The sequence below is a fragment of the Euprymna scolopes genome, chromosome 12, assembly GCF_053919585.1.
Source record: "Euprymna scolopes isolate OS-2025 chromosome 12, ASM5391958v1, whole genome shotgun sequence".
Classification (NCBI taxonomy): Eukaryota; Metazoa; Mollusca; class Cephalopoda; order Sepiida; family Sepiolidae; genus Euprymna; species Euprymna scolopes.
This window is the reverse complement of record NC_136493.1, coordinates 76,325,735-76,345,903: the sequence shown is the minus strand read 5'-3', so window position 1 is coordinate 76,345,903 and position 20,169 is coordinate 76,325,735. Positions and strand designations below refer to the sequence as shown.

The following is a 20,169-nucleotide window of genomic DNA, read 5'->3' as shown; positions in this document are numbered from 1 at the left end:
TGCAATATTTATTACCGACAATGTTCAAAACGCCAAAATATTTAAAGAGATATTAAGAGGGTCATATGAAGAAGGCAGCTACAATAGGTCAGGAAACATACATAGGAAAGATCGCGTCGGTGACGAGTCTGTGGGAACTCATTACGAAAAAAAATGTCGAAGAGGTACTGTACTAACAGAACGCACGCAGAGAATAAATTCTTTTCTAATTATTTTCGATAAAAGAATATCACTTAAGAAATCGTTGCAAAATAAAGTAAGTTACAGAATTAAATGTTTTTTTTTTGTTTTACGGCATATCAACCCTTTTCGGGTTATTTAATGGTGAATCCAAAGATTTTGAAGAAAATTTTTTTTAATAGAATATATTTGTTGTTTTCACGTCGGTTTCTATTTAACCCATAGTTGGGACCCTAACAGGTACTACCACTCCGGGTCAGAGTGGACCTGGGAGCAATGGTAATTAAAGGGTGGCTCCACCCTCCCCAAAGCCCACAAGCTGGGGCCTCACCACTGGATATAGTTTAAGGTCATATCCAGGACCCCCATTGAGGGACTTTTACCCTCTGCAGGGGGGCAGTCAACGTATTCTAATGCCCCACCGACAGGGCCATAATTAAATGGGAAAATGCAATTGTTATGATCAAGCATTAAATAACAGACAAGAAAACAAAGAAAAACAAACAAAAAGCCAAAATATTTTGTCTTTGTTTATTGAAAGACATTGTGTAATTTTTATTTCTATTGCAAACTTAAAATTAAGTTGATGCCATGTGTCGAACTAAAGATGTCATGTATGGAACATAGAAGAAAAATAAACGGAAAGAAACCAAAAAGAATAAAAGCTGTTTTATTCTTTTCCAAATCCTCGTTAAAGATGTGGTTGGTTCAAGGTTTTGCCGCCGCTTTTCCTTGGTATCAGTTCTTCTGGATAACCCATTTCGTATGGTTACTAAAAAAGAAAAGCGATCAAATATGAAAAATTATAGTTTACTTATAGAAAAAGTAGAAATTGTTGGAACACGTAAATAACATACTGTTCCCATTTGTAAGCTACCCCTAAGTTCGCATATGTACGTCCACATGAGCAGATAAGATGTCCTTTCTGTTTACTTTGTTAGCAGTAGCAGTGGAAAAGATTTCTTTCTCTTCTTTGTTTGCTTTCCTCTACGTTAGTATGTCCTTAAAAGCTCTCCTCAGCCAGTAGCCAAGGATCTTCGATAAATGTGACGAGAAACTTTCACAAACTACTATACATAGCGACGACAAATACACGCCGCTTAGAGACACACGTTCGTAGATAACTGTTGTGTCTGTATCAATAACAACACGAACGCAGAAAGTAAAGGTAAAACAAATATATTAAGACGAAAAGATAATACATATTTACAAAGGTGCAGTTGTACTGCAGTTGGAAGATTGCCCGGCAGAGGGCGCGTTAAAGTCTTTCATGGAGAAACCGGCACATGCGTCTTGCCTATCCGGCGTTCGAACACAGCTCCCCGGTCTTGCTGACTTGATACCTTTATCTATATCTTTTCACCCACGTATGCTAATTAGTGGGCGTCTCTACAACAATAACTCTCTCAGTGGCAAAACAGGCATGCTAATATACATTTAGATATACGTGTCTATTTCATTTAAACACACGTAAAACGCGCACGATTTTAGTTTAAATCGATATAGTTACTCAGTTGATCCTTACACTTCAAAACTATCAACTAGAACGTTTATGAACTGTTTGAACTTTTATTTATTGCCGAACCTTTATCCTCCATGTTTTGAATAAACTTAATTTGGTATGGATAATAATTGGCATTTTTTCATGGATAATGTTCTGTCTTCAACATACATAAGCTGGAAGGAGGCACAAAAAGTGTGAAACTTACATATTTTACAATTTTGAGCAAATCTTTAAAGACAGTGAAATACGGTGTGGTTCCATCGTCCCGGTATTTAAAAAACAAAATGGTCGCCTCCGTATTTATAGTTTCACCTGAGATAAAATAAAAAGTTATTTAAACATTTTAGTTAAGCAATTATAAATAATTAATACAAAGGAGAAACGTATGAATAAGTAGTTAAAAATGCAAAAGTTCTTACATTTATAAAACTTGTAGTCGTCAAAATTACTCACGATATCATCTACTTTTTTTTGTAGGTTCACTTTTAAATTGGCAACCCTATCAGGTTCGTTACTCTTAACGTGTGCAATCAATCTGAAAAAAGAAATATTTTATAGAGAGATTATTTTACAATTTTTTTATTACTATATTTAGATATGGCAGCTTTAGTTTGTCTTGTTCACAAATTAAAAATGCGATTGTTATGATTTAATTTGTTGTTAAGAGTTATCCCCCTTGGGATTGACATTCATAATAAAAGCGCCCTCTGTTTCATTTTCCCGCTCGATCCTTTCAAGAGCGTACGTGTATTTTACAGTTAATAAAACCTTTCTAAAAGGCAATTCTTTACTTACTGATACTATTCACTTCAATTTTATTAACTGTAAAAAAAAAAATAAAATAATGGATCGAATCTTACGTCCCGACAGATTCGAGGTGGAACCTACATGCCCTAATTCCGAAAAATCCTATAGGCATTGGAAATTAACCCTCCAGAATTATATCCGCTCACATAATAACGGATTAATCGAAAACACTTCAGATAATTTCTTTGCCTTGATCAATTGTATTTCAGCCTCTGTTTTCGATTTAATAAGCGATAAAACCGACTACGATAGTGCATTAAGAACATTGGACGCCGCTTATTTAAAACCTGAAAATATTGTTTATAATAGATATCGATTGATGACGACGAAGCAACAAACAACACAAAATATAGATGCCTTCATACTACAATTGGAAATGCTTGCCAAAACATGTAACTTCGAAGCGGTTTCTGCTGAAGAAAACAAAAATCAATACATTCGGGAAGCTTTCATCGGCGGAATTTCTTCTTCGTCCATCCGACAACGACTGTTAGAAAAACCCATCCTGACTTTACAAGACACATATGCCACGGCCAGATCTCTTGAACAAGCAGAAAAGCATTCGATAAACCTTTCTAAAAGGCAATTCTTTACTTACTGATACTATTCACTTCATAAGCTACGCAAATAACTTTACTGTAGCAGCTACAAATAATCCTTCGGGCTACAATCGTATAGCTGTGACTAAAGAAAATATGCATCCAAAAGGGGTTTGTTTTTTCTGTGGAAAATCACGTCATCCTCGATATTTATGTCCTGCACGAAACGCCGAATGTAAAAAATGCAAAAAAAATGGTCATTGGGCTAAAGTGTGTAAATCTTCTATTTCTAACACTCATACTGCTGTTCTTTATGACGACTCTGACTACCCCTCACCTTCTCTATCCTGACTAGGAACTAACTCAAAAGATGTCACATTCACTCAATGCCAAATTAACGGGCACTTCGTGAACGCTATGGTGGACTCCGGCAGTGTAAAAACATTCATTAATGAAAATACTGCTAAAAAACTTAAACTCTTCACAATACCTAAAAACAAAACTATAGCTCTGGCTATGGCTGAAAATGACGTTATCACCGAGGTCCTGGCAAGCAAGATATGTGGAGCACTTAGACTGTCGATAATGATTAGAAATTTTTACAGAAAGCGTTAGAAAACTTCAAAATTAGATTTAAAAAAGAAGATAAATAAAGAACACGATGATTCATACTGAAACTCAACCAATATTAATAATTAAAAAGGAAAATGGGAAAAGTTGTTTGTTTATGCGTTAAAAGCAATTAAATATTTCGTTGTAATATGGATTTTAAAGGTTAGAGTACGTTTTTTATTTACTTATAAATTACATTTAAAAAGAAGAGGACGGAACACGATTTGATTTGTAGTGAAACTGAAGTATGTTCAATGTAAATAAATAAATATTATGCATGTGAGATTACATATGTTTGAAGCAGAAGACAATCAAATGTTGCAAAACGTGAAATATGAATTTGAGCAATAAACAAATATTAAAATTAAACGATTTTTTTTTAAATAAAAACGAACAACAACATTTTTTTAAATAAAAAAGAACAATAAATATTTTTTTAAATAAAAACGAACAACATTTTTAAAAATAAAAAAGAACGATAAATATTTTTTAGAATAAAACGAACAATAAATATTTTTAAAAAAATAAAAACGAACAATAAATATTTTTAAAAAATAAAAACGAACAATAAATATTTTTTAAATAAAAACGAACAATAAATATTTTTTTAAATAAAAACGAACAACAATATTTTTTAAAAATAAAAACGAACAACAAATATTTTTAAAAATAAAATCGAACAATATTTTTAAAAATAAAAACGACCAACAATATTTTTAAAAACAAAACGAACAATAAATATTTTTAAAAATAAAAAAGAACAATAAATATTTTAAAAAAATAAAAACGAACAATAAATATCTTTATAAAATAAAAACGAACAATAAATATTTTTTAAAAATAAAAACGAACAATAAATATTTTTTAAAAATAAAAACGAACAATAAATATTTTTTTTTAAATAAAAACGAACAACAATATTTTAACGTTTAACCTATTTATTATATCGCTTTCATTAAACTGTTAGGTGAAAGTACAGAATATTTACAACACACTCTCCTCCCCTTGTTGGAAACATTTCTTCATATTTAAAATTATTTAATCAAGAAATTCAAGTTTTACGATATCGCTTTTATTAAATTGTTAGGTGAAACTACAAGATATCCCTTCCCCATGTTGAATAATAAGTTTCTAAGTAATAATTTATTATTTCAGCACATAACATAAATAACAGGCAAGGTCATTTTTTATAGCCATAATTTTATTTTTTCTGAAAAAAATGTACTAATAAGGAAGAGATAAACATTTGAAATAACACGCGTTTTTATTTTATAGTCTCAAAAATTTCGTAACTCACTCTGCTAATTCTTTTTTTGTTTTGTTTTGTTTTTTTGCATGGTGTAGAACTCAAATCTACATATCTTAAGACCTAAAATCGAACCGTTTGTTCATTTTCATCAGGATTTGACGTCCCATTTGTCAGTTCCAGCCTGAAACAAAAATGTTCTCTCCAAACACTACAACAAATGCCTTGCTGAATGCCTTGTTAGCTGGAAAACTGCCTCTATGGTATCAGTGTTCAAGAATTTTGGTGAAATAACCGGCACACAAAATTATCGTCTCCTCAGTCTCCTCCAGCTCTTCATAAAATATTTGAATCATTAATTAATCTAGCAATGGTCTTCTTCCTGTTCAACAGAATGGATTTAGATAACCTCGTTCTATTGTAGACATCCTAATGATCATCCCGGAACATATATATCTCTGTAGATGAAAGGTAGTGTGTGACTTACTCAAAATGGAGAATTACATTAGAAATCCCATCAATCTGTCTATACATAATGTTGTCCAAACTGATTTCAATCGACATAGTGGCAAATTTCATAGGTTTGTTAACTATAATATATATTAATAGTCTCTATGAGCGAATCACAGATATGAAGCTTTGATATGCCAAAAGAATACATGAATTCGTAAGTACGAGTATAATTTTGTAGAAAATAAGGAAATGAAAACGAATCCTAAATACAAAATGAACTGTAGCCTTCCAATTTTTGTTCCAAAATTATCTTTGATTTTAGTGCCGACGAATTCTCCATTTCAAATAAATAACACTCTCCCTTTCATTTCATGATTAATATATTTACTAGAGGCGTGCAAAAAGTAATGCCCCTGACCCACTTTCCATTGTAGTAGAGCAACGAAACTTGGCACAGTTATTAGTCTTTCTCTACATAGGAACCATCCAGTTATGCACTTCTCTCATCGTTTGATGCATCTCTGGAGATCGTTTTTGTAGAACCCCCCAGATTGGTCCTCCAACCACGACGTGACTTCAAAAATCAAGGCTGCATCATCTGGGAAACGCTTTCCTTTCAAAAACAACTTCATGGCTGGGAAGAGGTGAAAGAGAGTGCAAGGCCAAGAGAGTAGCGAGGATGGGGATGATTTCATAACCACACGTCCGTGCTTTTGATCTGGCGACATGCAAGTTGTGGACCAGAGCGTTATCCTGCAGGAGGAGGGTACCTTTGCTGATCTTGACTCGCCTCTTGATTTTGATAGCTTCCCTTAATTTCCTCAAAAGTGAAGCATAATAGGCTCCTGTAATTGTGGTACCCTTTGCCAGGAAATTGTCATCACTACTCTGTCCTGGTCCTTCCAAAATGGCAGCCTCAACTTGACGGACAGATGCCTCATCAATGGCAGGAGAGGGGCAACCAGGTCTGGTAGCTGTTTCCACAGACTTCCGGCCATGTTTGAATTCACGATGTCAGCGTTTTACAAGGTCATATAATTGAACATTATCACCATAAGTTTCTTTCATTTCATCAAAAGTCTCCTGTGGTGTGCGTCTTTCAAATACAAAAACCGGATCACTGCTCGACATTCAACAGGCTCCATTTCACACCTGACTCAGTAGTTCAAACACCTGTAAAACAGAAACAACAATTAGTTCAGAGCTGTAATTTGCCACATAACGCGTAGAGATATAAATCATTGCACATGCAAAATTTGAGCTAGATCAGACAACTGGAAGTGGGTCAGGGGTTTTACTTATGCACGCCCCTTGTAAGACAAGAAAATAGATCAACCTATAATTTATTGTCGCAATATTGTATATTTAACGAGTAATTTAAATTAATGTCAATTATAAATTCGTTAAATACATAAAAAATTGCAAGCGTATTTTTATATCGGAAAATTAAAATCTTATGGAAAGCAGCAATAACGATATTGTTTTTAATTATCGACTTTCAATTATACTAAAGCTTAAAATCAGCAATTACTTTCAACCAATTACGATGCAAGAAATATTCACTTCAAAATTTTCGCACGTAATAAAAAAGGAACCTAAACACACATCTCTCTCTCTCTCTCTCTCTCTCTCTCTCTCTCTCTCTCTCTCTCTCTCTCTCTCTCTGCTCCAATTTTACTTCGTAGGCGACGTATGTGATAACGGGTCTCACAAAAATATCTCTACTCCCTCTGTGCAAACTTAACAAAAGACCCTCACATATGCACAACAGCAGCATATACTATACATTATCTTCACGAATGCACTCACTTAAAAATCTATGCAGATTCATTCTGACTGTCAAAACAGGAGAACATTAATGTACATATATAATGCGTCTGTTAATTTTTGAGTAATCAATAAATCAAATAAAAAATTTTATGCATACACGTGCGGGGGGTTTATACGTATTTTTCTTACCTTCACTGTTTTTCTTTGTCGAGTTTCGTGAGTGGTAGTTAATCATCTTGTCTGCTTAACTAACATGAAGACTTTTCAAGCGGGAAAGACATAAGGAGACATTCGCGTAGTTTCCTTCAATATTTTATTTGGAGAATGGATATTGGGGAGAGAGACTAATGTTATTTTCTTGTCATTTACTTCTTAAACTTGATTTCTAAAATGAGCGATGCAGATCGACGGATATCAAAGTAACATTCGCCTAAACTATTGTACATTATCATTCTACGTAAATAAATAAACACGAATAAGAATAAACATATTTCATACACATACGTAAATAAACACAAATCATAATAAACATATTGCATACAAATAAATAAATAAACACATATCAGAATAAATACATTGCATACACATAAATAAACACAAATCAAAATACAAATATAGCATACACATATATAAATAAACACAAATAAAAATAAACATATTGCATACAAATACACAAATAAATACAAATCAGAATAAGCATATTGCATACACATATATAAATAAACACACATCAAAATAAACATATTGCATACACATACACAAATAAACACAAATCAAAATAAACATATTCCATACACATATACAAAAAAACACAAATAAAAATAAACATATTCAATACACATACATAAATAAACACAAGTCAAAACAAACGTATTGCATACACATAAACCAATACACACAAATCAAAATAAACATATTGAATACACATACATAAATAAACACAAATAAAAATAAACATATTGCATAAAAATACACAAATAAACACAAATCAAAACAAACATATTGCATACACATACACAAATACACACAAATAAAAATAAACATATTGCATACACATACACAAATAAACACAAATCAAAATAAACATATTGCATACACATACACAAATAGACACAAATAAAAATAAACATATTGCATACACATACACAAATAAACACAAATCAAAATAAACATATTGAATACACATACATAAATAAACACAAATAAAAATAAACATATTGCATACACATACACAAATACACACAAATCAAAATAAACATATTGCATACACATACACAAATAAACACAAATAAAAATAAACATATTGCATACACATACACAAATAAACACAAATCAAAATAAACATATTGCATACAAATACACAAATAAACACAAATCAAAATAAACATATTGCATACACATACACAAATAAACACAAATCAAAATAAACATATTGAATACACATACATAAATAAACACAAATAAAAATAAACATATTGCATACACATACACAAATACACACAAATCAAAATAAACATATTGCATACACATACACAAATAAACACAAATCAAAATAAACATATTGCATACACATACACAAATAAACACAAATAAAAATAAACATATTGCATACACATACACAAATAAACACAAATCAAAATAAACATATTGAATACACATACATAAATAAACACAAATAAAAATAAACATATTGCATACACATACACAAATACACACAAATCAAAATAAACATATTGCATACACATACACAAATAAACACAAATCAAAATAAACATATTGCATACACATACACAAATAAACACAAATCAAAATAAACATATTGCATACAAATACACAAATAAACACATATCAAAATAAACATATTGAATACACATACACAAATAAACACAAATCAAAATAAACATATTGAATACACATACATAAATAAACACAAATAAAAATAAACATATTGCATACACATACACAAATAAACACAAATCAAAATAAACATATTGCATACACATACACAAATAAACACAAATAAAAATAAACATATTGCATACACATACACAAATAAACACAAATCAAAATAAACATATTGCATACACATACACAAATAAACACAAATCAAAATAAACATATTGAATACACATACATAAATAAACACAAATAAAAATAAACATATTGCATACACATACACAAATACACACAAATCAAAATAAACATATTGCATACACATACACAAATAAACACAAATCAAAATAAACATATTGCATACACATACACAAATAAACACAAATCAAAATAAACATATTGCATACAAATACACAAATAAACACAAATCAAAATAAACATATTGCATACACATACACAAATAAACACAAATCAAAATAAACATATTAAATACACATACATAAATAAACACAAATAAAAATAAACATATTGCATACACATACACAAATACACACAAATCAAAATAAACATATTGCATACACATACACAAATACACACAAATCAAAATAAACATATTGCATACACATACACAAATAGACACAAATCAAAATAAACATATTGCATACACATACACAAATACACACAAATAAAAATAAACATATTGCATACACATACACAAATAGACACAAATCAAAATAAACATATTGAATACACATACATAAATAAACACAAATAAAAATAAACATATTGCATACACATACACAAATAAACACAAATCAAAATAAACATATTGCATACACATACACAAATACACACAAATCAAAATAAACATATTGAATACACATACACAAATAAACACAAATAAAAATAAACATATTGAATACACATACACAAATAAACACAAATCAAAATAAACATATTGAATACACATACACAAATACACACAAATAAAAATAAACATATTGCATACACATACACAAATACACACAAATAAAAATAAACATATTGCATACACATACACAAATAAACACAAATCAAAATAAACATATTGCATACACATACATAAATAGACACAAATAAAAATAAACATATTGCATACACATACACAAATAAACACAAATCAAAATAAACATATTGAATACACATACATAAATAAACACAAATAAAAATAAACATATTGCATACACATACACAAATAAACACAAATCAAAATAAACATATTGCATACACATACATAAATAAACACAAATAAAAATAAACATATTGCATACACATACACAAATACACACAAATAAAAATAAACATATTGCATACACATACACAAATAGACACAAATCAAAATAAACATATTGCATACACATACACAAATAAACACAAATCAAAATAAACATATTGCATACACATACACAAATAAACACAAATCAAAATAAACATATTGAATACACATACATAAATAAACACAAATAAAAATAAACATATTGCATACAAATACACAAATAAACACAAATCAAAATAAACATATTGCATACACATACACAAATAGACACAAATCAAAATAAACATATTGCATACACATACACAAATAGACACAAATCAAAATAAACATATTGCATACACATACACAAATAAACACAAATAAAAATAAACATATTGCATACACATACACAAATAAACACAAATCAAAATAAACATATTGCATACACATACACAAATAAACACAAATCAAAATAAACATATTGCATACACATACACAAATAAACACAAATCAAAATAAACATATTGAATACACATACATAAATAAACACAAATAAAAATAAACATATTGCATACAAATACACAAATAAACACAAATCAAAATAAACATATTAAATACACATACACAAATACACACAAATAAAAATAAACATATTGCATACACATACACAAATAGACACAAATCAAAATAAACATATTGCATACACATACACAAATAAACACAAATCAAAATAAACATATTAAATACACATACACAAATACACACAAATAAAAATAAACATATTGAATACACATACATAAATAAACACAAATAAAAATAAACATATTGCATACACATACACAAATAAACACAAATCAAAATAAACATATTGCATACAAATACACAAATAAACACAAATCAAAACAAACATATTGCATACACATACACAAATAAACACAAATAAGAAAAAACATATTGCATACACATACATAAATAAACACAATTCAGAATAAACATATTGCCTGCACATATGCTCATGTGCACATCTGGCTCAACAAAAGATTTGAAAAAAAAATAAGTAATACTAAACAATTGAGAACACTCTATTTAAAAATGAAGCATATAATTTATATAAAACGCATACGAATAACATTCTCTACCGAATCCGTATAATCTTACTGTTATGAATGGGCGCGTTTTTATATTATTACTATTAATGTTTTGCAGAAGATTAAACACGGAGACGAATATATGTGTGCGTGTCTGTAGCGCAGGAATGGCAGAAATAGTGTGATAAATAAGGATACTCACAGCTGCCTTGACGTTGATATTTTATTAACAAGGAAGCAACACATGAAATGATAAAAAAATATATCTAGCGATATTACTCTCGTATTACTTGAGTTTGTGTATCACAACCATAGAAGTAATATATCTCTATGTTCATTCACTCGGATTCAAATCCACCCTTTTGTTTGGCAAACGTTAGCATTTGTTCTGTGCTGCTCTCGTGTTCCCATGCGATAACTCACATCACGGAGGTAACAGCTAGGTTGTAAGTCTGCCTGAAATAGAAAATAATTAACTCCCTTTGATTGTAGGTTTATCGTCCTCACACTTATTATGCAGAAATAATTTCCAAAATGTTCTATGTTATTTTAGAAAAATCTTACACATCGTTTTCACGCATTAAAATTAGGCAGACTTTGTAGAAAATTAAATTCTAATGCGTTTTATATAAATTATGCAATATGTTTTTTTTGTTTTTCGAGTCATAGAATATTAACTATTCTGCAGCTTTACCAAAGATTTTTAACTCGTAATTTTCCAATTAAAATTACTGTTCTAAAAGAATACATACTTGCGCATATACGCCCCTATGTATCTCATGAATTCATCTTTTGTAAAAGAAGTTTGGATAAGCTGACAGGCAAATGCGATATCAATATCTGTTTTTTCATTTGTTCCTTCTTCAGTTGAACGGTTGTTGCCAAACACGCTTTCATCTGCATCATATGACTCAGTAACTATCTGCCAAATAAACCAAAAGAAATAAAAAACAAAAAGTTAAACGTGTTTCATAGTGAAAATAGTGAAAGCTCACGAACGAAGTGGAGAGACGGGCGTTGAGGTTATTATGCGGGTTCCGGAGAAAGGCTATTCAACCACTTTACAAGTACCCTTACCGTGGCGCAGTGGTTAGAGTGCTTGCAAAATTTAGATTGTAAAAGTAACATTTTTCTGTAGATTAAATGTTCAGTAGGCGACCACAAATACAATTGCAAATTGCTTCGGAACTCTATTCAGTTATGGCTGATGGAACGAGAGCATGCTACTCTCGTAAATTTAATAAAGGAATCGTTGGAAATTCCGCGAAAATTCCTAAGTTCTAAAAGATACATCTGAAGAAATTCAGGCGTTAAATCGACCGAAACTTTGTGAAAATAACATATACAAAATGAGAACAATAGTCCAAAGAATAAAAATAATACTAAGGTAATATATATATATATATATATATATATATATATATATATATATATATATATATATATATATATATATATATATATACTCTAGCAGGGTGTTCGGCATTGCCGGGTCTTAAAATACGCTTAAATATGATATTTTGTATTAATGCAGATTTCGTATTTATTATTATATAAGACCCAATATATAGTAATAATTCAAAAATTAAAATGGGCCCGTGCGCCACCACCGAACATCGAAAGAAAAACTTTTAGCTTAGGACTTACTTTTTCCTTTGATGTTAATGCCTGAGCTATGAATACACGTTTTCTGCAAGGCTAAAATTAAAACATGAACCAATAGATATTAATTGGAATTCATTATTATGATGAATATTATTTATTAATTTATTTATTGCGAACTATTATCCCCATCTTTTTTAGTTGTTTCGCGACGTTTCGGCCAACTATTCCTCTATTCTTCGTCAAGTGGTAACTGCAACGGGATAGAAACTCCGAACCTCCTAACTTCATCCTCAGCAATTACTGCCTTTGTGGCCCGTGGCGAAGTGGATAGAAACGTTGAATTTCTACGGTTCTAATTGAGCATTGTCTGAAGATAGCGGTTTCAATCTTACCTAAAGCCGGTCCAAAGCTTACATGCCTAAAACATGGTGAGGCGACAACAACTCTGGATAACAGTAATTGCCGAGGATGCAGTTAGGAGTTTCAGAGGTCCTATCCCGTCGCGGTTCTCACCTGACGAAGGCCAGAGGAATAGTTGGTCGAAACGTCGAGAAACAACTAAAAAAATATGAGAATAGTAGTCCGCAATAAATAAATTAATGAACCAATTACTATTATGGTATGCATCGTTCGACCCTCATCTAGCAAAACCTTTTTTGGATTTTCACACTTTTGCACTGATTTTCATAAAGTTTCACATGGGTTCGAATACCCTATATATTAATTTTTATGTCCGTAGATCAAAAACTGACAGAGGCAACATTTTTTAAACAAATCTATATACGCATATAAATATATATAAAAAGAGGTTTGTGTTTACTATAACCTTTGTACGGAAATATTACGCAAGTATAAATCATATATAAATGTGAACTTTCTATGTATCTTTCTATAATCTAAATTAATTTTGATTTTAACGAATATTGTTTGTATTTCTTCCACATTTATTTTCCTCAACTAATTTTTATACATTTTTAACAAGTATTTCTTATTTAGAACAACGTTTTTCTATGTTAAGTAACAATGAAACAATGTGTTATGTAAATAAACAATTAAATAAAACAACGAATCAATATAACTGAACAATAATATGAAAAATTATTACGAAACGCTCAAATAATTTGAGGTAACAAAAGTTATTTCTTTGATATGAGAAGGATATCAAACTAAAAATGGGTCTATTCTACGACCAATCAAAAGCTTAAACCTTTAGAGTTACTTCCCCTTATTCGTGAAAACAATGTAGAAATAAATAATACAGTAGGTGTATCAGAATTTTTGGGCAAGTCGCCATCGCAAACATTTGATTAAATAGACTCTCCATGTCTACAAGCTTATAATATGAAAATTTGATTTCAACCTCTAATTTTTATTTCAATAAACTGAGCAAAGACCAAATTTTTAAATCATAAAAGGTTTAATCGAAAAATATACAATATTTTTTTTCATCGGTTTTCTTTGAAAAGATTTCACGAAAATTAACAAATTTAACATCGAAATCTAATAAATATATATAACTGCCAAAAAAATCACTTACCTGTTCAAAATTACTAAGGTATGGGTACTTCTATTCCTCATGTATATGAATTTGCCCATATTTATATATTATATTCCATGTATTTTGGAAATAAAAGGATTTTTAAACAAAGAGTCCCGGAAAACGTTTTTTCGGCAATCCGACATTAGCGAAACCGGAGGTTCGTCGATATGTTGATTTGATATTTACGGAAGCAGCAAAATTACAAAAATAATTATTTCAAAAACGTAAAACAACACATTAGTAATCTCAATAGTAACTATATGAATAAACAAACATTTAATGTAATAATAACGAACAAAAACACGTTTTTTTTTTTTTTACTATAAGCATATTTTATTCCGTTTTGTATAAAATAAATGAATGTTTATGTATATACCAAAAATATTAAAAGAAAACTTTAGGATTGACATTTCCTATTTTTCAAGATTTTACTCAAATAAATTCTTATAAATTCTTCAAAGATGTGAGGAATTAAGCAAAAAAGGCAAAGAAATTCAATTTAAATTTATTGAAATAAGAAAAAGAAATTGGATTTATTTTAAATTTATGTTTATGCCATGCAGCGTTATCTCCCTTTCGTATATTTGACATATTTCATTTCAAGTACAAAGTGGTCAGTACGTGCTACCATATTTGCAAAATAATAACATTTCATTCGTGGTTTTTGGTTGATTACAAAATATTCGCTCTACCAAATTTCCATTTTTTTATTCTTTTAAAGAAATACATGAATTTTTGATTTAATATATTTTAATTCTTCTTAATCGAGTGAATTTGTTTTAATATCTAAAAAAAGAAAACATTGAATGAAATAGAAAAAATGTCGTCAGCCTTCAATATTTAATTGACAAGCTAAGCATAACATAAACTTCCACTTAAAAAATTCAACGTGGTTCAAAAAAAAATATTTTAAACTTTGGACTTTACAGGTAAATTTAAAAAAAAAAACACTTCTTTTTTGCTTTAAATTTGAATATTTTATTTATTGATCTTTTATGTTCAATTTGTGATATATAAAACTTTGGTGAGTAAATTAATTATTTAAATTTTAATAGACATTTCAAAATGGGGGTGAATTTAATAAAAAAAACGTTTGTCTAAAATATAATATTTGGTTTATTGGAAAGAACATAAAATTTCACATTGACCCTGAAAATATCGTAAAAATTGAACCATCAGAAAAATTTGGATATATTTTTTAAGTTTAAAAATTGAAAAATATTTAACTCGTAAAATTCAATTGATTTCATTACGTAAAAAAATGGCTGCATGAAGGCGCGCCGGCACTTTGTAAACACTGTTTTTTTAATAAAAAATAATATTTCTATTATTTTTTATACAACTTCAATAGTTTATTTTGGAAGTATATTCCATAAAGAAAATAAACAACTCACTTTAAAAATAAAAATTACGAATTTTTTATATTTTATTCGCAGTTTTGTGTTAGGAGTGTCGAAAAGGTTTGAGATAGGTTTATACTAAAAAGAAAGAGGAAAAAATACAGTTATGTCAGAAAAAAAGAAAAGCACAAATAGTTGTGTTTGAAAAATATATGATTATATAATAAAACAGATATGCTTATCTAAGAAAAACAGATGTGGTAATATAGTAAAATAGTCCGTGCACTATAAGAAAAACAGATATGGTCTTGTAAAATGACAGATATTGTTACATGAGAAAGAAAGGCATATATGTTTATATATAAAATAAAAACAGATATAGTTATGTAAAAACTGATATGAAGGAAACAAAAATATGGTTATATCAGAAAGAAAAAGAAAAATATATGGTTATGTAAAAACAGAAATGGTTATATATTTAAGAAAGTAAAAAAATGATGATTAACTCTATTTACTGCAGACTATTATCGTCATATTTTTCTTAGTTGTTTCACCGCGTTTCGACCAACTATTCCTCTGGCCTTCGTCAGGTGGTAAATACAACGGGATAGGAACTCCGAATCTCCTAACTGCATTCGCTGTCTTCCATAGTTGTTGCCGGCTCACCACGTTTTGGCCAAAGTAAGCCTCCGGCCGGCTTTGAGTAGTATTGAAACCGCTATCTTCAGACAATTCTCACCTGGAGCCGTAGAGATCTAACATCTCTATCAACTGCGCCACGGGCCCCGAAAGGGCGATCAAGGTTGAATTTTTGGTCTTATAAATCCATGTTTATTTATTATCTGATCTTCCGTGGTCGGGTCCGTACCGAATGGTATATTATTTAATTGGAATTCATTATTGAAATGAGTATTATTTATTAATTTATTTATTGCGAACTATTATCTTCATCTTTTTCTTAGTTGGTTCATGACGTTTCGGCCAACTATTTCTCTTGCCTTCGTCAGGTGGTAACTGCGACGGGATAGGAAATCCGAATCTCCTAACTTTTGGCCAAAACCTGATGAGACGACAACAACTATGGAATGCAGTAATTGCAGTGAATGCAGTCAGGAGATTCGGAGTTCCTATCTCGTCGCGGTTACCACCTGACGAAGGCCAGGGGAATAGTTGGTCGGAAAATCGTGAAACAACTAAGAAAAAGATGAAGATAATAGTCCGCAATAAATAAAATTAATAAATAATACTCATCTCAATACTGAATTCCAAATTGAATAATATATAAAAATGATTATGTAGGAAAAAACAGATATGGATGAAAAAAAAGAAAAATGTATAGATATGAAAGAAAATGAGAATTTGAGAAAAAAACCGTATTATATGTGTGAAAGAAAACGATTATGAAGAAAGAAACGACCAAGTAACAACATTTGTAATATATATATGTGTGTGTGTGTGTGTGTGTGCGCGCGCGTGTGTGTGCGTGTGTGTCCGTGTGTGTGTGTGCGTGTGTGTGTGTCCGTGTGTGTGTGTATCTGTGTGCGTGCGTGTGTGCGTGCGCGCGCGTGTGCGTGTGTGTCCGTGTGTGTCCGTGTGTGTGTGTGTGCGTGTGTGTGTGTCCGTGTGTGTGTGTGTATCTGTGTGCGTGCGTGTGTGCGTGTGTGCGTGTGTGCGCGCGTGTGTGTATGTGTGTCCGTGTCCGTGTGTGTGTGTGTGTGTGTGTGTGTGTGTGTGTGTGTGTGAAGAAGCACTTGATTTTCAGTAACTATGTCACTAATGTTTAAATCTCAATTTTAGTTGGTGCTTTCTAAGTGAAACTTCTTTTCTTCACAAGTAGCAGATGAGAAATCATTATCATAAAACTTCAGCAAGTCAGTAGCATTTTCCGAAGCTGAATATGGTAACTCCACAGAGAAGAGAATTTTTTTTTAATCTGCGATTTGGCCCATTATGTCTTACTGACCTTTTTAGTCCCGCCATTCACCCTATAAATGCTGAAGAAACATTTTGTTTTTCCTATGCAGTAGAAGGAATATTTTTTTATTAGAGAGAGGATACATCATAGATATACTTACAGTATATCTGATTAAGCCTGTAAATTTTTTTGTTCAAGTAACCACTCTAGATCAATACACATATCTGTTTATAACATTGTGGGATATGTGTTCATGCACGATCGTTCAATGTGGTCATGAAATTTCACGAATTAAACTTTCATCTTCGAGCAATGTCGAGATACAGGCCATCCAATAAAATAGCAAACTACATATTGACAACTACTCATTGTGAATTACTTCAATCGAAAAGTAATAAGTATAGTATTTACATGTGGCGGGGTCTAAAAATAATTTTAAAGAACATAATTATTCAATTTGTAGTTGAAAATTACCTCGCACTATAAGAAAATTAAAAAAATAATTTAACAGGGTTTTTTTTTAGAATTAAAATGGTATTTGCTTTGATAACAATCCAATTCATTTAATCGCCATTTAAAGAGAAAATAGCATCCCACAAACTTGTTTCGTTTTAGAAATAATAAAAAGATTATATGAAAACAATACCATTATTATACCACTGAGATTCTATTATGGGGTGTTGGATATAAACAGCATGAAAATTTCATCGGTAAAATTAAATAAAGAAATTTTTACTTTAGTATGGGGGATGAGTTTAACATAAATTTAACATTTTTTAAACATCGTCTGCCAATCCAATAAATCTTGCTCATTTTCTTAATTTCTTGGAAATCAATTACGAGTATATGTTTGGGGAATTATTTTTGTGTGGTTTGATTATTGCCACCCAGGCTTGAAGTTAAAGGGGGATATACCATAGATTTTTTTATGGGGCCAATTATTTTGTCAGCGCCAAATTATCCTACACTAACAATTATTTGATTCCAAAAATGAAGACGACGAAGCCAGCACACACTCTAACTGCCTGTTTTATTTTATGAATTAATAAATCTAGTATTTATATAGTTTTCTTTTTTATAAAATAATCATTTAACCAATACTAATATTTTAAATGATGAAAAGTAATATTTCTTATGATTACAAAACATTGTCCACATAAAATATATTTCCCTTAAATATTTTTCTGTGCCTTTAAAAACGCTATCTCGTTAGTAACTGCTAGTCTAAAAAATGGTGATCATTTACATTAAATTTATACATGTAGCTGAGCCTGAACTCTATATTCGAAAATATTTTTATTGTTGTTTTGTTTTGTTTTACCGCTATGTTTTTCAAAGTATTTCAGAAGAAGAAACTTATTTTAATTTTGGATACATTAGTATATGGTATATATGTCCAAATTTAAGTTTTATTTTAGTCTTTAATTATTGTCTCCCAATGCAGACAGAGATGAAATCGTTTTTTAATGTTGTGAAAATCCCGCTCTTCAAGAAAGGGCACTCCGGAATGGGACAAAAAAAATAAATTGCCTCAGTTGAAAATGATTTCTCCTTTACTGGCCAAGAACAGAAAAAATAAAGTTTTCTATTATGACAGATGCTACACTTTGCTCCTGGCAAAAGGCTAAGGAAGTTTTCTTTTAAATAAAAGAAACCAGAGGAAACGTACCTTTCCTTCGACTTCATAGTAACAATCGTCAATCAATTTTATGGGGAAAGCATCGGTGAAAAGTTCGTCGTCTAAAATAAAATAAAAAATAATTTGTAAAAAATATAACATAAACATTAAATAATGTTCAACTTGTGTCTAAAAATTTCAGTATAAGGTTTTACCTGTAATCATATCTTTATAACTGGTCATGTTTGCTGTACAGAGAAGCCTCTTAAGATCTTTAACGAACAACGCCTTAACAAAATAAGTGAGCGATGAATTTTCGCAATGCACATGGGCGGTCACGATTTCTGGAACGCCAGCTTCACGACTGAGTTCATTCTTAATAAGAGAAAGGTGGCAGCTGATTATGTATACATCGGTATTGTATAGATATTATGATGTAATAAACCTCGTAAAATCATGATACCACCTTTGAAAGCAATATAATTACTTTACTCGATTTTTACTTAGTCTTACTAAGTATTATGTTCATAAAAGCCATTTAAGCATTAGTAGAAGTTCATATAATTTTAATTTCCAACTTTTCTATACACTAAAAACGAAATTGATAAAATCTAATATATAAAAGGCCCTATGTCTGTCTATCTCTATATTTTCAAACTCTATCTCTTCCAAAACTAAAAGTCATAGAGCGACGGTAAACATCGTCTGCCAATTTGATAAATCTTGCTCATTTTCTTAATTTCTTGGAAATCAATTACGAGTGTA

At 30.2% G+C, this 20,169-nt stretch overlaps 1 protein-coding gene across 2 annotated transcripts; it reads right to left on the bottom strand.

Moving 5' to 3' along the window:
• Positions 1 to 697: 697 nt before the first annotated feature.
• Positions 698 to 19,898, bottom strand: LOC145291351 (translationally-controlled tumor protein homolog). 2 transcript variants are annotated; one of them, XR_013869397.1, is made up of 6 exons: positions 19,620 to 19,820; positions 19,456 to 19,526; positions 12,139 to 12,308; positions 2,138 to 2,219; positions 1,890 to 1,996; positions 698 to 952 (listed from the first exon to the last, which is right to left on the bottom strand). XR_013869397.1 is itself a non-coding variant. In XM_080137116.1 (6 exons), the coding sequence occupies exons 1-6, from the start codon at positions 19,645 to 19,647 to the stop codon at positions 950 to 952; spliced, it is 495 nt and encodes a 164-aa protein (XP_079993242.1). In that variant the 5' UTR covers positions 19,648 to 19,898; the 3' UTR covers positions 698 to 949. The 2 variants fall into 2 exon arrangements, 1 of the variants encoding a protein (XP_079993242.1); XM_080137116.1 differs by having other exon boundaries at positions 2,104 to 2,219; positions 19,620 to 19,898.
• Between the last annotated feature and the right edge of the window lie 271 nt (positions 19,899 to 20,169).

Bases quoted from the DNA above. Each gene is read 5' to 3' on its own strand.
- LOC145291351 (XM_080137116.1), bottom strand. From the start codon at position 19,647: ATGACCAGTTATAAAGATATGATTACAG. The intron at 19,527-19,619 runs GTAAAACCTTAT...ATTTTATTTTAG, and splicing joins TTATAAAGATATGATTACAG to ACGACGAACTTTTCACCGAT. The intron at 2,220-12,138 runs GTATGTATTCTT...TTCTTTTTTCAG, and splicing joins ATAGGGGCGTATATGCGCAA to ATTGATTGCACACGTTAAGA.